At 29.1% G+C, this 25,215-nt stretch overlaps 6 protein-coding genes across 6 annotated transcripts; 3 read left to right on the forward strand and 3 right to left on the reverse strand.

The window, feature by feature from the left end:
- Positions 1 to 74: 74 nt before the first annotated feature.
- On the forward strand, positions 75 to 5,934 carry PPL_08399 (uncharacterized protein; the record flags this gene model as incomplete). The annotated part of the gene is made up of 5 exons (XM_020579216.1): positions 75 to 123; positions 1,161 to 1,189; positions 2,711 to 2,824; positions 3,092 to 3,146; positions 5,834 to 5,934. The coding sequence occupies 5 exons, from the start codon at positions 75 to 77 to the stop codon at positions 5,932 to 5,934; spliced, it is 348 nt and encodes a 115-aa protein (XP_020431055.1).
- A 338-nt stretch (positions 5,935 to 6,272) lies between these two features.
- sumo (small ubiquitin-related modifier) lies at positions 6,273 to 6,795 on the forward strand (the record flags this gene model as incomplete). Its single annotated transcript, XM_020579217.1, has 3 exons — positions 6,273 to 6,371; positions 6,495 to 6,644; positions 6,736 to 6,795. 3 exons carry the CDS (start codon positions 6,273 to 6,275, stop codon positions 6,793 to 6,795), a joined length of 309 nt encoding a protein of 102 aa, XP_020431056.1.
- A 301-nt stretch (positions 6,796 to 7,096) lies between these two features.
- Positions 7,097 to 8,379, reverse strand: gpaE (guanine nucleotide-binding protein subunit alpha; the record flags this gene model as incomplete). The annotated part of the gene is made up of 3 exons (XM_020579218.1): positions 7,097 to 7,703; positions 7,820 to 7,974; positions 8,089 to 8,379. 3 exons carry the CDS (start codon positions 8,377 to 8,379, stop codon positions 7,097 to 7,099), a joined length of 1,053 nt encoding a protein of 350 aa, XP_020431057.1.
- Positions 8,380 to 11,954: 3,575 nt separating this feature from the next.
- On the reverse strand, positions 11,955 to 15,669 carry PPL_08402 (uncharacterized protein; the record flags this gene model as incomplete). Its single annotated transcript, XM_020579219.1, has 5 exons — positions 11,955 to 12,449; positions 12,512 to 12,554; positions 12,607 to 12,775; positions 12,900 to 15,396; positions 15,505 to 15,669. The coding sequence occupies 5 exons, from the start codon at positions 15,667 to 15,669 to the stop codon at positions 11,955 to 11,957; spliced, it is 3,369 nt and encodes a 1,122-aa protein (XP_020431058.1).
- Positions 15,670 to 17,183: 1,514 nt separating this feature from the next.
- On the forward strand, positions 17,184 to 18,971 carry gltA (citrate synthase; the record flags this gene model as incomplete). The annotated part of the gene is made up of 4 exons (XM_020579220.1): positions 17,184 to 17,356; positions 17,454 to 17,625; positions 17,733 to 18,007; positions 18,092 to 18,971. 4 exons carry the CDS (start codon positions 17,184 to 17,186, stop codon positions 18,969 to 18,971), a joined length of 1,500 nt encoding a protein of 499 aa, XP_020431059.1.
- A 435-nt stretch (positions 18,972 to 19,406) lies between these two features.
- Positions 19,407 to 24,513, reverse strand: PPL_08404 (Kelch repeat-containing protein; the record flags this gene model as incomplete). The annotated part of the gene is made up of 6 exons (XM_020579221.1): positions 19,407 to 19,819; positions 19,893 to 20,294; positions 20,387 to 21,248; positions 21,325 to 23,104; positions 24,050 to 24,296; positions 24,366 to 24,513. The coding sequence occupies 6 exons, from the start codon at positions 24,511 to 24,513 to the stop codon at positions 19,407 to 19,409; spliced, it is 3,852 nt and encodes a 1,283-aa protein (XP_020431060.1).
- Positions 24,514 to 25,215: the final 702 nt, after the last annotated feature.

Genomic DNA, 25,215 nt, shown 5'->3' on the forward strand with positions numbered 1-25,215 from the left:
TAAACATATCTAAAGAAAATAAGCATGTCCTACCAAAAGATTAATTAATTAGTTAAACAAATTATTTTTTTAAAATGAATGCTTCAATTATCTATGTGATAACATTGTCAAATCAAATTACAAGTATTTTTTTTTAGTTGATTTTTTTATTTTGAAATCGACTTGATGTTATTTTTACTTTTGTATAGTCAGTTTCCACTTTAAGTGTTAATTAATAACCCGAAAATTCATCTGTTTTCCTAACTGGACAGACATATTCAACAAATTTAAATTTGATTTTTAAAACAATATATAAACACGCACTAAAAGAAAGTTAGATAAGATATATAATTATATACATATAAAGTATACATATATAAATATAGTAATACCAAATTGGTAAATTATTGAATCGCCAGAAGTTTAGAAACGATAGATTTCAAAACAATATTAAAAAACAATACACTTTTTATAAGAAGTAGTAAGCAATGTTGGTTATTAATTCAATTTAACAATTCAAACAACAAACACCAACGTTCGATAGATAAACAGATTGAAATTTTGTTGCAAATGGTAGTGTTGTTTGTGGAATTTTCAACTTTAAAATATTTTCTTTAAAGGTGGGTGAAAAAAAGAAATTTAATCTACGTCTGTGTTATTAACAATCCATCAGACAGTCAGACAAATATATTATTAAAAATATTTAAAAAGAAATAACCTTTTTTAAATTTATTTTGGAATTTTATTAGTATTCAACTGTTAAGGATTAACGAATTATTATCATTATCATCTAAGATGTGTTGCACATGATTAATTTTTATTCATTTTCTTTGTTTTTTTTGTTAAATACTATCTTTATTTTGTGCTAGCATTTAATGTATAAATAACAACACACCACACCACTATCAACCACAGCATTAGTAGATAAATAGAATAATATAGCACCAACAAAAATTTGATAATGTTTTTTTTTTAATTTATTAATTTGTCAAATATAATCACACACCTTCCAATGCTGTTGTTGTTGACTTATGAATAATATTTAATTTTATTTTGCTAGTTAAAATCGAATTCACCACCAATATTGGTTGTTAATTATCAATATTGTTTGCGCATCATACTTTTTTTCATTATTATGTGTGTTTATTATTAGTGGTGTATTTATTTATTTAAAAATTTAGAAAATGACAACAACTATTTTGTGGGTTTCGTAAAATATTTTTGATTTCAAAAAAGGGGTTTGGAATTGGCTAGACTGATTGTTTGATGTACAATTGAATTGATGACCAAGTACACAGAACAAATAATAAAAAATGGTTGATTCTATCTTATACAAGGGGTGTAATCATGATTGAATTGAATGCTGAAAAGACTGGATTTTTTTATGGATGTTAGCAATTCAACACAACTATATGTGGCAAAAACAAAAAATGTTGCCAGGCAATAAAAAGCAAAAATAGTGGAAATCAATTTTTGGTTTGCCTGTTGGTATTCGATAATATTCAACAAAAATAAAAATTAATAGTGTTGTGTGATAATAGATAGACAGTGTGTGTGTGTTTGAAAGTGTTTGTTTGTGGATAGATAACTCAGAAATCATGGGATGTTTTTTTTAACAATTGTGTTTCAAAAATATATAGAATTATTGATACATCCACAGATTTTTTTCACATCTGATGCTTGGCAAAACAATTTGTAATTGATTTGCTGAGGAGTGTCTATCTAACTGTATTTCTATTTTAACAACATCTATTGCTGAGAGTAGTATCTACTAAATTAATAAACTGTTCTAAATAATTATCACCAACTGGAATCGATAAAAAAAAAATTATTCTAATATTTTTATTTTAATAAATATTAATAACCCTAGCAATATGAACGATTTCTCACAATTGTGATCCTAGAGTATAATATTAACACAACATCAGCCTAATTCTTTACCACACACTCTTCTATGCTAAAACCCCCAACTGGAAAATATTTGATATTAAAAATCGTTCTTATCATTGACTATAAATAAGAGTTTGAAACTGGTTCTATTTACTTCAAATAGGTTTTTAGAATCAATAGTTTATAAAACTAAACAATTGACCTATAAAGTCAAACTATTTCAGTTTTGCTCTTTGTTTGGAATTCACTCAAAATCATACCATACTTGTTTGACCTCAAATACAAATGGATCGTGATCTCCTCCAGACTCTACCTACTTCCAGATAGAGCAAATGAATTCGTGGAATGGTTGTTCAACATTAGTTGGTTAGTACCAGTTAATAACAACAGACACAGCAACCAAAGGCTAGACCTCCTTTTTAGAGATACATTTTCTAATTAATATATCCATTGAGATTTCCGAAATATCATAGGTACATTAAAAAACAAATTTTAAAATATATTTTCTTTAAAATATATTTTTAAAATATTAAAATTACAAAACTAGTATTAACTTTAAATTTCTATTAAAAACAATCTAAATTTAAAAAGGAAATTCAACAAAATTCAAATATCAATTCATTATTATCTTCACCATAATAATCATTTATATTTTTATTTTCATCAATCTTTATATCAATTCCTAAATGTTCAATAATAAGGAGGTGTTGTGGTTGTTGTTGTTATCAGGTGGCGATATCTCTCCTCTTGAACCATCATTCAATCATTCATTCATTCCATCTCTTTCAATTCAATACTCAACTTCACTCACTCAACCAATCAAATCAATCCAAATCCATAGTACTTTCCAGCTTCACCAATTCAAGATTACCTCCTCTCCTTTTTAATAAAAAAAATATCTAACAAAATACACAAAAAACTCTCATATGATACTGATACTGATAAGGTCTCTCAAGTTAGTTACTTGGAAACTCACTGAAAATTACTAGTTCGTTGCTCCACTGCACAATCTTTTAATATTATTTTTTTTTCCAGTTTTACATTTTATTATTTCTTTTTCTTTTTCTTTTTTTATTTTTTTTTTACAACTAATAATTCAAATTCAATCATGTAAATACATCATTGGAAAAAATTAACAAATAATGTAAAACAAAATGAAAAGAAAAAAAAAAAAGTAAAGAATTAAAAAAAATTGATAAAAAACTAATAATATTAAAAAAAGAGTGTCTCTGTTGTTCTCGTTCTCAATGTTTCATCTTTGTTGAATGTACTGTTCTGTGATTTAACTAGTTTTCTCTGGCTCAGTTTTGTTCTGGTTTTGTAATTCAAAACATGCTCTCAACTGTTAGCTAAACTATTATTCATACGTTCAGAACCCAGGTTTAATTTTCTCTCTCCCCACCACAACCATTAATCTCCAATTGGTGGTTAAGTTGTAGTTTTCAGTTCCTCTTATAGTTTAAAGCTATTAGCAAGTTCTCATATTTTATTATTATATAATTATATTTATATATCTCTATATTTAATCAATCAAATGATTTATAATTTTATTATTATTCTTTTTGTTTTTCTTCTGCCTATCTTTTTTAATTAAAACTTTTTTTCTTTTCTTCTCCTAACCTATCAAAAAAAGTTAATTCTTTTCCTTCTTTAATCTATCTTTAAAATAACTCTTATCTATCCCTCTTTTTTTTTCTTTTCTTAATAGAGAATTTGATTAATAGTGGTTTTTACTAAAAGCATAAAACAACTAACCAATTGTTGATTACTGATGAACTGATACTGATAAATGATCTGATCTATACTAATTTTCTAGCTAGGTTTCTGTGGCACTGGGTATTGGTTGCTATTAAAATGGTGAGGTAAGTAAACGCCATCAATATAGTATTAAAATCAATATACGGTCGGTCAAGTTGTTTATACTTTTAACTTTTTTTTTTTTTTTTTCAGTTTTATCTTTTATTACTATTTTATTTCTTTATATTTTTTTTTTATCTTTTTATCTTTTTATTACTTGATTCTATTTCCTACTCTATCTTCTAGCTATCCTCTTTCTATCTTGTTGTAGCTTTTATTTTATTTTATTTTTGTTTTGTTTTGTTTTGTTTTGTTTTGTTTTGTTTTGTGTTACTACTGATTCTATCTGCTCTTTCTACTATCCTCTTTTTTTTTAAAAAAAAACAACAAAAATAATACTTCTTACCTACTTCTCTTTACTTAATCTATATAATCCAACCCTCTATGAAAGTCTCTCCTGTCTATCCTTATAAATACTCCTATTTGGTAATTATAACCTAAATTTAATAGTTAGATTTAATTATCAGATAATTTCCTTTCCAAATACTATGATAAATTAGTTTTCTTTTCCTACTCTCTTTCTTTATTTCCTTTTCCTAGACCTCCTTTCCTATAACCTTCTTACTTTCCTGTCCTCCTCCTCCTTCTTCTTCTAACTACACTTTCTTTCCTCTTCTTTACCTCTTCCTTACCACTCCTTTCCCTTACTCTTCTATCCTCCTATTCTTTCCTCTACCTTTACTTTCCTCTTCCCCCCTCCTCCTCCCCTTCCTCTTCCTTCTTTCTTTCTTCTTCCTCTTTCTTTTTCCTAGATCGTGATATATCTACTTTTTGTAAATCCTCTATCCTCTTTCCTCTTCTTTTTACTTCCTCTTACTCCACTTTTTCCTTTCCTCTGACTATTCCTCTTTCCTCTTTCCTTCTTCTTTCTCTTCTACCCTCTTTCTTTTCTCTTCCCTCTATCCTCTTTCTTTTTTCTATCTATACTTCTTTCCTATAGTTACCTTTTATTTATTAAATTTTCCTTGTATGTTGATCCTCTATCTATCCGAAACTTTTTTAAATGATTTTAAAAGAAACAACTTCTTCCTATATAGCTCTATTCTTTATTATGTTTTTTTTTTCCTATCTCTTCGTCCACCTCTTTTCTCCCCTTTCCCTCTCCTCCTACTCCGATTGTGTTGTGAACAATAATAATAATAATAATATCCTCTTTCCTATTCGTTCCTCTTTCTTCTTTCTTCTATTATTTTAATTTTATTTGTTCTATATTATGTGTTGTCGTTAGTTATGCTAAACTAGTTATCTCTATTCCATCTCTTTTTTATTCTCTACCTTTCTATCTTTTGATTTGTTTTCTTTTCATTTTCCTATCTCTTCTACCTTTTTTTCTCTCCTCTCAACTATAATTCTTTTCTTTCTTTCTATCTATCTATCTATCGCTTTTCTTTTTCTCTCTCTTTCTTTCTTTATCTATCCTCTATCTACCTTCTTTCATCTCTATCTCTATCTCTTTCCTCTATCAATCTTCTTACTATACGATAATTTTTGTAATAATTTAATCTATTCTTTTCCAAGAAATATCAATATAAACTATCTTTTTTCTCTTAACAAACTATTACGTTTGTTTGCTTAATAAATAAATTTCAAAGCAATATTATATTCTTATTGAAATTTGTACTGTTGTCCTTCCAAACTATTCCAATTGTTAATCAACATGAAAATATTCAAATTCTAAACCAAACATAAGAAGAAACTAAGGGTATAGTTTTAAATCGATTTGACTGAGCTAACTACAATGTGATAGATACAATCTAGAATGTCAACAGAGTCAAAAACAGAAAGAAAAAGCTAAGCAATATGTCGAAATGAAATGAAATGAACTTCCACTCAAAAACTAGATTACAAGTCAACAAATACAACAACTAAATATATGATGTATCACGAACTAACTTGAAAAGAAAAGACCTGCATAAAAGAAGAATTCTGAAGAAAAAAACAAAGTCCTGCCAAAAGCATAGATCTCTATTCAACCAATACTTATATATATCAAAATAATATTACTTTTATTTTAATAAATACAATTATACATTATTTATGTATGTGTTTAAACTAAAACGATTTACTTTTTTTTTTTTTGTTTTTAAATCTCAACAATTTTTAAAAGTTGTACTATTGAAGTTCAATTTCATTCTCAAATATTTCCCACTCATGGGAAATTTAAAGTTCCCAGTTCCAGAATCAGTGTCGTCATTATGTCGATACTAATAATAAAAAGATATTAATAAATAATGATAAATATAAAAAAAAAAGTTAATTGTTTTCTGATTGAAATTTTATTGCTATTTTCATTTTCTAATCTAACTCAAATACTAAATGTAAGTAATAATTTATGATATTTAACTCATAGACTAGCAGATAACTTCTAATAATAATATACAACCCATTAATTTTCAAAAAAAAAAAAAAATGAGCGCGCTAAGTTAATTTTTTTTTTTGCAAATATATTTTTTTTTATTTTTTTTATTTTTGAAATTATTTTTTTTTTCGTAACTTTTATATTAACATTATAACTATATATATATATTAGTAATCTTTAAATAGAGATGTCTGCCAAAGAAGAACCAGGAGTACCAAAGCAAGAGGGAGAGAAGAAGGAAGGTGGTGTTGCTGATGAGCAAATCAATCTTAGAGTTCAAGCTTCTGTATGTATATACTTATGTTTTGAGTTGTTGCTGTTTGATAAGAGATAGCATAGATAGATAGATAGATAGAGATTGGTATATAGATAAATAGATAATTAACACCACTTTTATTGTAATAAATAGGATCAAACAGAAGTATTTTTCAAAATCAAGAAAGTTACAGCCCTCAAGAAGTTGATGGATGCCTACTGTCAAAGACAAAGTATCAATCCAAATTCAATTAGATTCCTTTATGATGGTCAAAGATTACAACAAGAGAGAACACCAAAAGATGTAACTATCACAACAATATTAACATAGCACAACACATCGCTTTGTTCATTTATAAATACTAACAACTTACTTTATTAAACAAACATTATAGTATAATATGGAAAACAATGATATCATCGACGTCGTAATCGAACAAGTCGGTGGATGTTAAATTTACAAATCAATAAAAAACATATAATTAAAAAAAAAACAAACAAATCTATGATTCTACCTATATTTATTATATATCATACAACATTACAAATATATACATATATTATTATCAAAGTATTGTTAATCAAGCAAACTTCAAAACAGAAAACAAAAAGAAATAATAAAATAAAAATAAAAAATAGATATTCTTTTTTTTTGTATAAAATTAATTTATTATAACTATATAATGTATATATATAGGGATGATTATATGATTATTATTATTATTATTATTATTATCAATATTATTATTATTATTATTAATTTTGAAGACCCCAACCAAGGTTACCCAAAACGTGCATTAACAAAGTTTCACGAACGGCTTGGAATACGAATTGGATGTTCTGAGTATCGATGGCACAAGTAAAGTGAGGGAAGATCATCTGTGAGTTATGACACTGGTCTAAAAACATTCTCTTGACAAACATGGAACCGTTCTCAAAGTTGAGACCACCCTTGTAGGCAGGGAAGTACTCACCGAGATCGACTTTGACGACCTTCTCACGGAAGAGATCGACTTTATTGAAGAACAGGATGAATGCGGTGTTGCTGAACCAATGACTGTTGATGATCTCGTCAAACAACAGTAGCGATTCCTTCATACGATTCTGTGATTCGTCTTCACGCAACGATTGGTCGTACTCGCTCATCGCCACACAAAAGATCACTGCTGTCACCGAATCGAAACAATGAATCCACTTTCTACGCTCACTACGCTGACCACCGACATCAAGCATTCTAAACTCGATATCGTGGAATTTGAAATTTGCCTCTTGAATACCAGTCGTTCTTACTCTAGATCTTAAAACATCGTCTTGATTTGGTATATAATCTTCACTTGAAAATCTAGTTATATTTTGGAAGAAACTGTAAAAAGAAATTAAATAAAAAAATAAAAATAAAAAAAAGAAAAAGAAAAAAAAAGTAAATTATTAATATAAATAATAATGTTTTAAATAATGATAATAATAATAATAACATACTATGCAGCAGAGTCATTAAGTTGGAAACTCTTATCTCTCATTTCATATACTTTTTGGATATTTTCATCTGCCCACAGTGCTTTGATGTCGTTTGCTACCTCGTTTGTCCATGAGTTACCACCTGGTGTAATCTTTGAAATTCTATCAAAACTTTCCTTTATTGATTTAAAAAAAGATTAACAATTAGTTTTGTTTTGTTTTTATTGGTTGGTTGGTTGGTTGGTTGGTTGTTCAACAACAACAACAATAATTATGATTAAAACACTTACTTCATTTTGTGATAAAGGTTTAATTTCACATTTAACAGCGTGCATAACTAAAACTTTCATCTGACTTATACAATTTCCATAAATGATATATCTATACTCCAATCTCTCTTCAGTTGTGAAACCACCGTCGTCTTGAATGATTTTCATTTGTTTAAAGATTGTCGATTTTCCTGATTCACCAGGACCCAACAAGAGCAACTTTGTTTCATTTTTAGCGTAGTTACCATCTTTTCTAAGTTGGTAATCGATGGATCTACTCTTCTTTTCTTCAACTGTTAATATACATCCCATCTTTAATTTTACTGTTTTGTTGTTGTTGTTGTTGCTATTTAAGTGACTGGTTTGATTTGACTGTTTGTTTAGGTGTTTTTAAATATTGAAAATAAAAAAATTGATAGTTGTTTGGTGATTAATTATTTACCAAATTTTGTTGTGTGAAGGGAGTGGGTGTTGTTTGATTATTTTTGTATATGGTAAAGTAGAATATTACTAATACTGTCCGAGGAAAAACAAAAAATAACTATTACTATTATAATTAATAAATATTACACTGTTGTTGTAAAGACCTAAATATATATAAATATAAATAGTTAAAAAAGTATAATCTAATAAAAATGTATTTAAAAAATTTTAAAAAAAGAAAAAAGTTTAACTATTAGTACAAAGGTTAAAATTGATTGTTTGATTGTCTGTTTATTTGATTTGTGAGTGATTGATTATTTGTTTGTTTTTTAGTTTTAGTTTTTAGTTGTGAAAACTAAATTGAATTTTGAAGATCTTAATGTTTGACTGATTGGTTTGTTGATGGTGTTTATGATTTTTGATATTTTTTATTTTATTTTATTTTGATTGTATGTGGTATTGTACAGAAAAAAAAATACAAAAAAAAATATTGTGAAAGTTTTTGTTTGACCCCTAACAACAATATTTATTTATATTTAGGTTGTTGTTCTTGGCGTGTGAAAGGTTGGTTTGTGATGACTTTTTTGTTGGAAATCAAAAAAAAAAAAAAAAAAAAAAAAAAGAAAAGTGCGATATGTTTTTTTTTTTTGATTTGATCTTGTCAAGACAAAGATTAGAAAAAAAAAGAACCAAAAAAAAAAATAGCGAAATAATCTTGGTGACTCGAAGCGATCCAATTTTGATCAACACAAATTAAATTTTAATTGCGGACGATTTGAGGAGTTCTCTCTCTATCTTCTTGTATACATTCGATACGAAAGAAGTCGACAAAAACGATGATGAAAAACTTGATACTTTACTGCTTGCTATATTATTATTAATATTATTATGCTAATATGATTATTATTTCAAATAAGTTGTTTAAACTAAATAATAATGAAAATATTTTCTTATGAGTGTGCTACTTGTTTATTTAACGACGAATTGATCTGATTGATTGTTGTTTTTAATTTTTTTTATTATTTTAATTTATAAATGTTTTTTTAATTACATAACTATTAAAAGATATTTTAAATTTTGAAGTGAAGGTAAATATTTATATTATAATTCTTTTATTAATTGTTACTTTATTTTTTAAAAAAAAATAATAAATTATAATTTAATAATAATAATAAATATTTATTAGGGAGAAAGAGAGAATTAAATAATAACAATAATCAATTTATTATTTAAAAAACCAACATCAATTCATGACACACCTTATCTATTTGTGTGAGTGATATTTGATATCTATGTGGTGAGTGGGGTGTTGATCACTCATTTTTATACATAGTTCCTATGTATGTATAGAAGTAATTTTGATTTTGTATGTTCTTATTGCCTGTTTGATTTGATTTTGTTTTGTTTGCTTGTTTGTTATCACTCTTTGTAAAGAGAAGATAGAAGAGTTGCTATATGGATATAAAATATGAACAAATGCTAATCTTTATAAACAATAATACTGTGTTACTCTATTGTATTTATTGATGTGCTGCTTAATATAATGTTTTAATGATGATGGTGATGTGGGAGTGTATTGAAAAACAAAAAAATAGGTGGAGAAGAGAAGAAGAGTATGTTGGTAATGGTGTGGTGTTTGTTGTCTGGATGTGGTATGTTATAGTAAATATAACTATTTATGTCATATACATTGTTTTATCATTAAACAACAACAACCAGAGTTAAATTGAAGAACAAGTGATGTTGGTATAACAATATTAACAATAATAAAGAGTTATGCTTTTTTTATAAATGTTCAAGTATTCACCATTTTTATGATCTGATCATTGATTTACTGAATAAAATGTTGCAAAGTGAAATGAATGGATAGTTTCTTCTATTTTTTCTTTTTATATGATTTATTTTTGAAACCAATTTGGAAATATCGCATTTGTTTGTGTGATTAGTTAAAAGATTACATTGTTGGATAATGATAAACTTAGGACAAGAATGGTTCAAGTTTACAAAACCACCCATTTAAAAGATCGTTTTTTTTTTTTTTTAATTTAATTTTTTTTGTTTTTTCGTTCTATCTTGATACCTACAATATAAATTTGCAAATTATAATTTATCTCGAGAATGTTCTTGGTCAATTAAGAATTCTAATTAATATTAAAGGAAAAAAAAAAAATAAAGATAGAGAAAAATAAATAATAGACTGGTGTAGATTAAATTGTTCGAATTGGTTGGTCGAAATGTGAATGGTTGAGTTGAATGTGTAGTCTAAAAAAAAAAAAAAAAAAAAAAGAAGAACTTAAATCTAAATATCAAACAAATAAAATTGAAATAAATAGATAATATATTTATTCTGATCGAAATATTAAATAAAAATGATAATAGGAGTTTGATCGTGAGCTTTTGTTTTTTTTTTGTGATTGTCTTTTTTATTTTGTTTTTTTTTTTTTTTTGTTCCTCCTGGATACTTTTGTAGTGAATAGTTTTGTTTAATTCTGAGGAGGCTCAAACATAAGAAACTTGATCGCAAAATAGTTGATTAAAAAAAACAGAAATAATCAATGTTGAGTATTCAAATGACAAATTTGTATAGTTGCCCCTATCCTTGTTCTATTTGGAGTGCACTTGTGCTGCATCATCTCAAGGGTTCAACAACCTACAATAAGTTTTAAGGTGCCAATTCAATGTGGTCTGGGGTTATTTCTCAGGGTTATCTCTTTTCTAAAAAATGGATTCAGTGTGGTTGTAAATTTTCAAAAATATTTTAGGTTTTTTTGTTTTTGTAAAAACATCTTTAGAAAATCATGATTCCTTCATCTAAAGCCCCCAAACTTTAAACCAAAAAAAAAAATATCAAATCAAACCAAAAAATTGATTTTTTTTTGCAGGAAACTTCTTATCTTAAAATTTATTATTGAAAAACTCTCAAAGAAATTGTTTGCACATTATTGTTTTTGATTCATTTTTAATAAGATAAATTAAAAAAATCCAAAGATTTATTAAAATAATCTAAAATTACACTTCATTTCCTTAAAGACTGAAGCTGAGTGTTTATTAAAATCTAAAAAGATTGATAAATCATAACAAAAAAAACTAAATTTTTAATTTAAAATAAAATATTATTTATTTTATCTGTTTAAAATTTTAATATTAAAATTAAACAAACAAAAACAAATAATAATAATTTCTAAACCTCTCCCCTTAAAAATAGCTTACAGGATGTTGATTTATAGTATCTCCATAACTGATTTTTATTGTAAATTAAAATACGAAATCCCATCTGCAAATGGTCAATTAATATAAAAAAAATATTTCGTTCAATTTGCAAAAACACAAAAAAAAAAAAACAAAACACCCAGGTTAATCTAATTATCGGAGCTACAATGTTTGTCATTGGTATTGGACCTTCTCTTCCGACCATCTCATCACCTTTTTTTTTTTTTTTACATTTTTAATATTTATAAAAAATTTTATTTTCTTATTGTTCTATTATGACCATTGATTGACATTGGCTGACGTATCGATGATGTTCTTGGTGCAATTGGTTCGGTAGTGATATGATTATGACTGTATTCATCGGTTGAAATGTTCTCTTTGTTGTTGGTGTTGGTGTTGTTGAATGATACTGCTTTTTGGTTGTTACGTTGATTCCACTGACTCGATGTCAACTGTGACGATGACAATGGTTTATAAGAGAGAACTTGATTGTTACCGTTTTGGTTGTGGTTGTGATTGATATTGTTGTTGTTGTTGTTGTTATTGGTAGGTGTATTCATAATAGATTTGGTTGTTGATTTCGGTGCAGAGTTTACACTCTTTGTTGGATCGATCGGTGTAGAGGTGACCAAGTTGTTGTAACTATCAATGACATGATGTAACTTATCGGTACGTTCTTGCAATTCATAGACCAATAGCTTCTTCTTTATATCCATTTGTTTTATATCATTTAATGCATTGTCCATTTTCTAAAGATAATCATAGTTTTGTTAGTTAATTGGTTTAGATAAAATAATAGTTTTATACTTACATTTTTGAAATCTGGAACACTTTGTTCAAGTGATGAAATTGCTCTAAATATATGTATTAGTATTATTTAATAATTATTAAAAAGTAAATACATACTGTTTGTTTTCTAAAAGATATTGTAAAAATTGAATATGTTGTTGCATTGTAGCCATTCCAGATTTCCTTGATTCTCTGGTTTCTCTTCCTTTTAGTGGTGAGGTACTGATTGAGTTTGAGAATGATGGTTTGGTTGGTGATTTCAGCTTCTCTTGTTTGATATCAGAGTCTATTTTATTTATTTTTTCTGTCAATTCTTTATTTTCTATTTTTTAATATAAATGAATAGATTGTGTAGTGTATGGTATTAATAATAAGTTTTGATAGCTAAATAACTTGATAATTAATCTTACCATTTGAAAGTTGAGCAAATTTATCTCTTAAAAGAGCCCATGTTTCAGGTTTTTGTAAATCATCTTGATTGATTTCGAATTGAGGTGAATTCTGTAATACCTTGTTGCGAGATGGTGTTTTTGGTGTTTTTGGTAAATCAATAGTGTCAATTGCTAATCGACTCGAGAATAAATTATTATTATTATTTGAATTTGGTGTTTGTAATAGCTTTTGTTGTTGTTGTTGTAATTCTTGTTGTTGCTGTTGTTGTTGTAAATGTAATTGTTCTCTTTCTCTTTGTAATTGTTGTTGTAATTGCTCTCTTTCCCTTTGTAATTGTTGTTGTAACTGTTGATTCTGTTGATATGCTTGTTGTTGTTGTCTAATCATCTCCTTATTGAGTTGTTCCATCTCCTTTTCCATCTTTTCAACTTTGATTTCATAGTTGAATCGCATACTTTCAATCTTTGCGCTATATTCATCAGTCAGTTTCGATTGGTTGTTGCTGGCCTGCTGTAGTTGATCGGCACTATCTTTGTGTGCTTTCTGTAGTCTGGAAATCTCTTGTCGCAGATGAAGAAGCTGGTTGTTTTCACTTGGTACTTGAATGCCGCTGTTGAATCGACGCTTCAATGCAGTGAGTTCATCGTTCTTCTGTGCCAGCTCTGCCTGTAGATCGCTAGTTCTCGACTCCAAGTCGTTGCGGGTGTTTCGCAGCTCCTCAGAGAGACGATCCTTCTCCAACTTTGAATTACCAACCAGCTCCACCAGATATCCAGGTTGCAGGTTCTCATATTTCCTCTCGAGCTGCTCCAATTGCGTTGACTTCTCGCTCAACACCTCCAATATTTGTTCGAGTTGACCCGTCAGCTTGTTATCTGTCTCTGTGATGGTGCTGGACAACAATTGACTTGTCGCATTTTGCAATAGATTGATATTATCAATGATATTGTTTTTCAATGTGAATGGATCGGCGGAGGATGTTGACGATTGAGTGGTAGCAGTAGTATCGATACCCAACTCAATATTCAACTTGTTAAGAATCTCTCTAAGACAATCGATGTTTGATGATTCCGTTGCTTGATGTTGTTCTCTAACATTGTTTCGCATTTGATCCAACTGTCTATTTTCAGTTTGTAGCTTCTTGTTTCTATCGTTGAGTTGTTGGAGTTGACCAGCCATTTGTTCGGCTTGTTGCTTGTAGATCTCACGTTCTCTCTCGATGCTCTGTTGACGTTTCAACGAACCACTGACCTCCTCTTGTAACTCCCTGTACGATCGCTCCATAGAATCCAACACCTGTGTGTTCTTCTCTATTTCCTCCTGCATGTGATTCTTCTCTGTTCGCAAGCTAGCATTGATTGCACCAAGTTCATCGACAGCCTTTCGGTATTCCGCTTCGTTGGTTGAGTGTTCATCGGCCATCTGGTCACGTCGCTCCTTGAGACGCTTCACCTGGTTGCGCAGTGCGGTGATGTCCTCCACTCGTTGACGCTCCTCCTCGTGCGAGTGTCTCGACGCCGCTATCAACTCCTCCCTCAGAGCATTGAGTTCGTTCTCCTTGGCAATGACAAGCGATTCCAACTCGAGACAACGTGTTTTTAGCTTCTCGACCTGGTTCTTCAACGCTTCCGACTTGCTCTTCAAACTCTCATAGTTTGACTTTAGCAACTCGAAGCTGTTCTTGAGTGATTCGTTATTGGCACGCAACGCTTCAATCGTTGAATCCAGCCGTTGACGTTCTCTGTCTCGTTCACCACTTGTCTTTTCAAGCTGTGAGTATTTATCAGAGATATTATCATATTCACGCTTGTATTTACGAATGGCATCCTCTAACGATCCAATATGTTCCACCTGTACTTTATAATCATTAAGGATTCTCTGTATATTCGAATCACTATCGTTATCTTTCGAGTCTAATTTACTGTTTGCCATTCTCAGAGCATCCTCCAACTCCTTTATTCTCCTGCTTGCCATACCGGCATCATCTCTCTTTGATCTCTCTGATTGCTGCAGCTGTTGTTGTAACTGTTGTAATTGTTGTAGTTGTTGTTGTAATTGTTGTTTTAATAACTCTGAATCAATAGATTGTGATGGTGGTGGTGATGATATATGTGAGGATTGCTGAACAAAAGGTTGATGCTGTTGTTGTTGTACTTGTTGAACAACCGTAGGTATCTTCTTTCCGAAATCACAAATACAACTCTTTGTTAGTTCATTGTGTTGTCGTTGCAATGACTCCAGTGCATTCTTTAGCTTTATGATTAGTGTATTCTTCTCGTCGATCTCCGATGTCAACTCTTGAATGCGGATGTTCATCTCGATGGTGTCTTGATTGACACCGGAACTCTTGATACTCTCCTCCATGTAGTAGATCTTCATTTTCAAACTAAAGTTGATCTTCTTGTAGTACTCGCAGGTATCCTCGAGATCTTTGAGATTCGACTTGACATCCTCGAGGTTGGTGCTGCTACTGGTGCGAGTGATACCGTGTTGCGCCATCTGATCGGTAGCATTCTTTACAAACTGATTGTAACTGACGCTGTTATCGCGAATACTATTGCTTAGCGAACCTTTGAAGCCGGCAATACTATCGAGCGATGAGACATCATCAAAGTAATCTACATCATCGATATTATGTAGGAAATCACCGAATCCAGAAAAGTTAGCGATACCACCATTCAGCCCGCCGACGTTATTACTACTGATACCAGACTGTGTTGTCGATCCACTACTTCCACTACCGCCAGTATTGATAAGACCATTCACACTCATCGGTGTATTTGACATGATCATTCAAAACCAAAAAAAAAAAAAAAAACTATAAACAAACTCTATTCTATAAATAATTTTTCTTTTTTCTTGATAAATGAAATAAAAATAGAAAAAAAAAACAATAAAAAAATAAATAAACAATGTGAATATTTTCTATAAATAACTAAAAAGAGATGAAAATTTCTTTGTTTATTTTTTTTTTATTAATAAAGATAAAATGAACTATAGTATTATGAACAACAAATTTGCAACATTTTTTTTTTAAAATTTTCGCGGTCAAAATTTTTTAAAAATTATAACTGTTAAATTTCAAGTCAAGGTATTAATTTGGATTCATTCCAAAGACCCTAAACTAAATAGTTATTAATAAATATAAATATTAGTATTTTATATTTAACTTTAAATCTATTTGTTTTTTCTGTATTTTTTTTATTTTTGTTTTCTTTATTACCAATTAAACAGTCTAATATTAGAGTTTGATCAAATTGTAGATAATAGATTTAACAATTTCCATTTTTTCTAACTCCTTTTCGAATAAAGATATTTTGATTCCTTAGAATTAGAATTAGAATGGTGTTTATTTGATGGTATCGAAGAAAACCAAAAAAAAAAAAAAAACCAATAATATCCCCCATTAAATTGTTTTGAACATGAAGTGTTGTTTAATTGTCGGGATCGGATGTTTGATTATGAAGTTGAACAATTAATTAGTATTTATTTTCTTTTTTCTTTATTTATTTAGATTTAACAAATATTTTTCAGCAAAAGTAGAAACATAAAAAAAACTCTGGGTACTTATGATTGAACCATCAAAAAAAATCAAACTCTTCTGTTTTTGGCAAAACATGTTGTGTTTTGTTTTAAAATTTTACACACAAGATTTTTATTTTTTACCAATAGAGAGAAAAACAAAATTGTTAAGAGTATGATGAAATTACTTTTCAAGATAGCAACTGGTAAACATAAGGTACAAATGATGAGTTGAGTCGCTCCAACTACACACTTTTGGTTGGTGATTGGGTGGTTTCATTATTAGTCAATTTCATAATTCCACCACCACAAACTATCGCTATTGATTTTGATCCCATCCATTTCAAAATTTCATTCATTTGTTCATTCATTTATTCATTCATATTCATTTAAACAAATAAATAAAACAATTTTAATTAATATTTTATTCAAATAGTATAAATTTATTTATTTTATTTATTTTTAAAACCCGATATCCACAAAAAAACACACCCACTCATCTAGACACAATCTACACCCCAATTCATCTTATAACTTCACGAAAAACATCTGCTGCTCTGTACATTTTGTATAGTCTTTGTCTTGTTGTATTCTACTCTCTAAACAAAAAAAAAAAAACAAAAGAAAACAAAACAATTAACAAAAACAGAATAACATAAACATAACATAATAATAATAATATTAATAATTAAAATATATTTTAGTTTTTAAATAATATAATATCTTTATTTTTTTTAGTTATTTATATAAGTATTCTATTTTTAAACCTATCATAAATGATGAGTTCTCCATTAGAATCACCAACAACAGTGTCACCACCTAGCGGTAAGAACACTCTAACCGTAACTGATAATCGTACTGGTAAGACCTATGAGATTGCAATTACCAATGAAACATGTAAGGCACTCGATTTCCGTCCAATCAAAGAGAATCCGTCAGATTTCGGTACAATGTAAATATTATTAGTCTAATCGAAATATCATCGATCAACACACACATCTGCTGTTTACACATTGAATATTAATGTTGGTTGTTTCGATATTCTATAGGATTTACGATCCAGGTTATTACAATACTGCCGTTTGTAAATCACAGATTACATATATCGATGGTGATCAAGGTATTCTAGAGTATCGTGGTTATTCTATCGAGGATTTGGCTGCCAACTCTTCATTCGTAGAGGTTGCTTATTTATTGATTTTCGGATCATTACCAAGTTCTGTATGTAACCAATAATAACTGAATAGATCTATTTCTTAGCAAAAAGAGATTGAAAACAAGTTAATATTAATTCAATGTTTTTTTTGTTATCATTTTAATATATTTAGAATCAACTTAATCTATGGAATTCAAAGATTATGAATCATACTTTTATTCATGAGAATCTTATTCAATTGATGAAATCTTTTAGATATGATGCACACCCAATGGGTATGCTCATCAGTTCAATGAGTGCAATGTCAACATTCTATCCAGAGGCTAACCCTGCATTGAAAGGTGCCGATATCTACAAGAACAAGGCATTGATGAACAAACAAATTTTTAGAATTCTTGGTAAATTACCAACTATCGCTGCTTGTGCTTATCGTCATAGAATTGGAAGGTAAATAACTTGCTAATAGTTAATAATAATGATAATTAAATAACTAATCAATAATATTATTTATTAAAATATAACAATATATAGACCATATAATAATCCAACCAATACATTATCATATACTGAAAACTTTTTATATATGTTGGATCGTTTATCAGAGACAAACTATAAGCCACATCCAGTACTCACAAGAGCTTTGGATAAGTTGTTTATTATACACGCAGATCATGAATTGAATTGCTCTACTGCAACAATGAGACAGATTGCTTCGACTTTGGTCGATCCATACTCTGCTGTCGCCGGTGCTGCAAGTGCTTTGTATGGACCGTTGCACGGTGGTGCCAACGAAGCTGTATTGCGTATGTTGGAGCAAATCGGTAGTGTTGAGAACATTCCAAGCTTCTTGGAGGCCGTCAAGCAAAAGAAGCAACGTTTGATGGGATTCGGACATCGTGTATACAAATCGTACGATCCACGTGCCAAGATCCTGAAGGAGGTCACTCAAGAGGTGTTTGCTTTGCTCGGAAAGAATCCGCTGATGGAGATTGCAACCGAGTTGGAGCGTCATGCCTTGACCGATCGTTACTTTATCGATAGACAACTCTATCCAAACGTCGATTTCTACAGTGGTATCATCTACAAGACAATGGGATTCCCAACCGATATGTTCCCAGTGCTCTTCTCCATCCCAAGAGCTGCCGGATGGTTAGCTCACTGGGTTGAGGAACTCTCTGATGCTGATTTGAGAATCTTTAGACCAAGACAGATCTATCTTGGAAAGCGTGGTGAGAAATACATTCCACTCGAGAACAGAGTTTCTCCACAAAACGAACTAAGCAGCTACGCCTCTGGTATGTCATCAAGAAGACAGGTATCCGATAACGACGAAACCAACGCCATTCCAAAGACTGCTAACGGTTCAAAATCAATGCTTTCACAATCTATTGAATCAACTTTTGGTAATTAAAAAGTATGTGAATAACTTTATAAAAAAATGAAATAAATAAATATGAATAATCTAATCTTGATTGTTTTTAATTAAAAAAATTAGATAAAATGAAGTTAATTTTAATGAATTTTAATAATATATTGTATATAGAGATAAATAATCTCAGATAATCTAATTAGGTCAACTTTAGAAGTTTGAACCAAAAATTTATATTTTTTAATCTTTTTTTATCTTTTTTCTTTCTTTCTTTCCTTCTTTTTGTATGTACAACAAGAACATAATAAAATCCCTATCATATATGTATTTCATTTGAAATATAGCTAAGTTTGGTTAATAAATAAATAAATTTGTTTTTTATTATGATATATAAAAAATCCTATTCCTCCAAAGAGTAGGTGGGTAAAAAAAAACGTATATAAAACAACGTTGATAGAGAAAATATAATGTGTGAATTTAAAAGGTATTGGTAAGGTAGTTTGTAATTTCTTCAAAGGAAGGTCGTTTGTTTGGATCTTCTGACCAACACCAAACCACCAGCTTCTTCCAATTGGGATCACAGTTCTCTGGTAGCTCAGGACGTAGCTCTTTGCTTGCAACCAAAATACCTGCATTCATCGGTGGAATTCCAGCATATGGTTCCTCTCCAGTCAAGAGTTCCCAGATTACAATACCATAGGAATAGACATCTGCCTTGTGATTGTAACTCTCGTGTCTAAGAATCTCTGGAGCTGTCCATGCAACCGTTCCTATCGTTGTCATTGTCTGAGTGAATGAAGTCTCCCTTGCAATACCAAGATCAGCTATTTTTACATTGAAATGTTTATCCAATAAAAGATTACTAGATTTTAAATCTCTATGAATAATATCTTAATTATTAAAACAAAAATATATTAATATTCAAATTAATTATTATTAAAACTATTATTATGTTTTACTTACTTCTAGAATGAAGATAACGCATTCCTCTAGCAATATCAAATGCAAATTGTAATATCAGTGTAGAGTCTAACTTGTTGTTGTTCTCTCTCGAGTGAATTAGATCGAATAGATTTCCTGTTGTTAAGAACTCCATAACAATACACATTGGATTTAAACAATATCCATAACAATTTACAAGATTAGGATGTTGTAATGAACCCAACAACTCTACTTCCGCTTTAAACTCGTTCATCATTTCCTCTTTGGCCTTGTCTCGAATTAGATTCAACTTCTTGACTGCCACCTCTTTTTGTTTCCATACACCTCTCAGCACCTTTGAGAAATGACCTTTACCGATTTCCTTATCAATCTTTATATCTGGATAGTTTATCATTGTTACACTTGATGATATTGGTAGATTTGCTATAGTTATAATTAAAAAAAATAGAATATTAATAAATGATTGTTTAGAAATAATACTACTATATATATATAGTTATGATTTAATTACTTACTTGTATTTGCAAACCAAACATCATCTAGGATATTACCATTTTGACCTTTACCACCACAAATAAAGAGTTTACTTTCATTCTTTACTAGACCATGATGTGAGTGTGGAGAGATTTGAAGACCGGTTACTTTGGACCATTGCATTCTATAGGAGAGCGACCAGATATCTCTTTGGGTTACACCTTCACGTCGACCACCCACGATGATTAGATTGCGACCAACTCTAACGGCGGCATGGAAAGAACGTTCCTGTGGAACCTCACCACCTCCATGGCTAGAGGGTGGAGGCATCCAGCTGTTGGTATCCAACTGTAGAATATTGATATCATTGAGATCTTTCAGCTTGTTGGTACCACCAAAGACAATCATCTTCTCACCAAGTATGGTTGTAGAGTGTCCGTAACGCTCGCTTGGTGGATTACCAGTGAAGGCAAACGACGACCAAGTCATTGTCTCTGGGTCGAGCGTGTGTGAATCATTGAGAACCGACTCACCGTCGAAACCACCAAACAGTATGAACTTGTTGCCATAACGTGTCAAGGTGTGACCGATACGTGGTGATGGTGAGTAGCTGTTGATTCTTGGCTGAGACCAATGCACTGTGGAATCATCGATGATCGATACCATATAGACCTTGTTGGACATCTTTCCATTGACCATTCCACCAAACAAATAGAATTTATTACCGATTCTACAAAAGTCATGAAGATAGATTGATTCTGGTGCAATCTTGGCACCGGTAACCTTGGGTGTCGTAGAAATTCCTTTCTCCATATCCATGAACTGTACAATATTGGCTGCATCCACTACACCTTCACCACCAATAGTAACAATCGATTGACCATAAACTGTAATTGAATGTGACTAAGCAAATTGATATTATTAGCTAAAATTTATCACGATGTCTATTTTAATAGTTTTAAGTTTAACTAATACTTACAGCTCTTGGTGGATTTAGAGTAAACGGCGATTGTGCCCAATCAAGCTTTTCTTCGAGATTAGATGAAAGCTTTGTGAAATGAGTGATATTACTCTTTACTTTTTTAATACTCACTAGTTCAGACAATTCATTCTTGGTTTCTTTTGGTGCATCATTGTTGTTATTACCGCTCTCTTCGAGATCAGAGTCATTTAATAGATTGGCGGATGTTTCATCTTGATCTATACTTTGATTACCAATATTATTATTATCATCATCGATACCTTCATGATTATTAGTTGATTCATTATTAATGTTGGTGGTATTAGTGTTCTGACTATTATGTTGATTATGAATGTTATTCTTATAATTTAAATTATAGTTCAAGTATTGATTATAATATTCTGGTGGTAATGAACGTCTATGATTATCATAGGGTCTAGTACGATAGAATGATGACGACTCTTCAGTTTGAAGAGGGAAGTTGATAAATGATGGTAAATTGGTAGGAACTGTATTACTTCCACTTATTATTTGTGAATTTGATTCTTTGTTATTGTTGTTGTTGTTAATATTGTTGTTGTTGTTGTTAATATTAACAGATGAATTGCTACTATTAGAAGATCCAGATGAAGATGATCTTGTATGATTCTTGATGGTTGGTGTTATCAACGAAGATGAAGATACAGTTCTACTGTTACTCAATCCACTGATACCGACACTACCAATACCCAAACCATTGTTGGAACTACTACCAGCACCACCAACACCACCTGTATTTGTAGATATTCCTCCGATGATGTCTTTGGCAATGTTACTCGATGATGCTTCGTAGAAATTAATCTTATCTTTAATATTGTTGTTGTGTGAAAGACGGTCATTGATATTGTCTTTGTTGATATCGGTAAGAGATCTCTTGGTATCTGTGATATGGTAACGCTCATCGAGACACAAAAACAGATACGATATAATTACAGCGACAACTGGAAGTGGTAACCAGCCTCTTGACAACTCTGTCAGTAGATAGATAACCGATACCAACACCATTGAAACCACCAGATACAATTGATTGAACATCAACGTACCATGTACAACCACTGGTGGTCCTCTAATGATATCATTCAAATGAGTAAACCATCTCTTTAGATAACCATCTATTATCTCTTCCACTTGATTATTATCATTATTATTCTTATTTATATTACTATTATTATTATTATCATTTTTAATTAAATTACTACTACTATTATTATTATTATTATTATTATTGTTGTTGTTGTTGTTGTTAATACTATTTACATTAGAATTACTATTTGAACTACTATTATTATTACTAGAACTATTTACAAAATTACCCAATATCTTTGATGGTGATATAGATCTAAAAGATGATGAAGATGAAGATGATAGTTCTTTAGTTGGACTAACTGAACTACCATTGTTATTTGACATATTATTATTACTATTATTATTATTATTATTATTATTGATTGTCGTCATTGAATTGTGGTTATTATTATTACTATTACTAGCGTTTAAATTATTATTATTTATAGTCTCCATTAAGTTTGGTGTTGAATAATATATTGGAGGTGCATTTGAAGAATGATGTACATTGTTGTTGTTGTTATGAGCAAGAGAAAATGAAATTCTTCTCTTTGTTAGAGGTGAAATTTGATTAATTTGTTGATGTTGTTGTTGTTGCAATGGTGGTTCTTTTAATTTATCAGCACCATCCATTAAGAGAGAGTGACTCCTATAACGAATACCTTTGGGATTGACTGTGGTAATGGTAGCCAGTCTTTAAAAAGAAACTATTATAAAAGTATTCTATTATTATTACAATTATACAAAAGTATTAAAGATCTAAGAAATTAATTGAAACACTTTGCAAACCACACTATTATCTATTAACATAAAAAGCAACTATCTTCTTTATTTTCTTTCTTTTCTTTTCTTTTTTAATGTAATTTACAAATATAGTTAGTTTCAGAATTTGATTTGCTTTATTATTATAAATAACTAAATATATAAATAAAAAAATTAAAATAAAACTTAAAAATTGATTTTTTTTTTTTGTAAATATTAAAAATTTTGTAAAAAAAAAAAATTAAACATAAAAATCATAGTTTGCAAAGATGAACATTGCAACAAAGAATAATTTTAAAAATATAATTTTATTCTAATCAGGTTAAATTCATAAGAATTATCTTACCATATCATCTTTTAAAAAAAAGTGTGGGTGTGTGTGAAAATGTGTGTATATTTTTTCGAATACATACCAACAAAAATTATATTATATATAATAATAAATCTAAATTAATAATTGAGAATTATTTTTCGAATATTTATATCTTCAACATCAAAAATGTTTAAATTTAAAAAAGAAATTAAAATGTTAAAAAAAAAAGTTATAAAATAATGGGATGTTTTTAAAAAAAGTTTGTGTTAAATTCAAAGAAAAATAATTTCTGTTTTTTGTGGAACCATTTCAATAGCTATACAAATGACTTTCGAATCAACATAAAATTTTAATAGATAGATTTTAAAATAGATTTACATTTATTAAGTAATAAAAAATATTTTTTTGGGTATAATTTAAGATATCTTTTTGAACCAATTTAAAATCTAATGCTCTTAATTGATAAAGGTGGTTTTTCTAATTTAGATGAAATAAAACTTTATTGAAAGAAAAAAAAGAAAAATTAATTAAAGAAGTCAATTAAGTAAATATATATAAACTTACCCAAATGTATAAATATCTCCAGGTCTTATACCATCTTGGAAATCAGGAGCACCCAATTCATTGATTTCTTCATTATATCTTGCATTCCAAATTGAAGAAGGTTTCAATAATTCGAATCCAACTGCATTGAAAGTGATCTTTCTTATTTTAATTCCACAAATATTCTTAATTGATCCTTTAAATTGTGCTGAATCTGACCAAACACCATCAGTTGTTAAATTAAACTCTACTAAACTTTTTGCTTGATCTTTATTTATTAATTTTTTTAAATATTAATATTATCATAACATAGATATTTTATATATAAAAATCCTACCTAATGGTCTACACATTGCAGAAGTGTAATCGGAAACACAAAACAATTGACCAAAACAACTTCGAGGACCACATAATTCCGATCCAGATATAATATTAATAAATAAAAATGTAAATAATACAAATGTTGAATATAGATAAATTCTCATTCTCTATGTTTTTTTCTATTTTAGATATTAATTAATAAATATTGTTTTTAAAAAATGTACAAACAAATAAAAAATGATAATAATACGAAAACCAGTCAATCAACATTATGAAAGTATTAAATCTTAATCTACAATTTATTTAATTTAAATAATTTAAACCATTTGATTGAAATGATATATAGAATCATAGAATAAAGATACTTTAGATATGTATATTAGTGGATCGTTTTTTTTGTATTTTATATAAACATAAAAAAAAAAAAAAAAAAGAAGTTAAACAATCAGACAAATCAAAAAGTGAGTGGGTTGTGTGTGTATATAGGGGGTTATAGTTTAACATTTTTTTTTTTAATTTGTATTTAAATTATTCATTTTTTTTTATTTTTATGTTTGATTTATTGTGTGTGTGTATTTGGAGGAGTGACTGTTGATCAAAGACTGACATCCTTTTAAATTATTTGTTATTTTGGTTTTGTGTAGGGTATAATGATTACTGATGATGATTTCTGATGATGTTGATAATTTTGGCTTTATATGTACAGATATACTATTATATATATGTGAATTGATTTATAAATAATAATAAATTCTATTATCTTTTTACTTTTGTTTAACAGTTTTTACTATTTTATCAAATAAAGGCTGTTAGGAGTAGCTGATGGTTGATAGAGTTGGATTGAATATGAATGTATAACAATAACA

The sequence above is a fragment of the Heterostelium album genome (assembly GCF_000004825.1).
Source record: "Heterostelium album PN500 unplaced genomic scaffold PPL_scaffold8, whole genome shotgun sequence".
NCBI classification, from domain to species: Eukaryota; Evosea; class Eumycetozoa; order Acytosteliales; family Acytosteliaceae; genus Heterostelium; species Heterostelium album.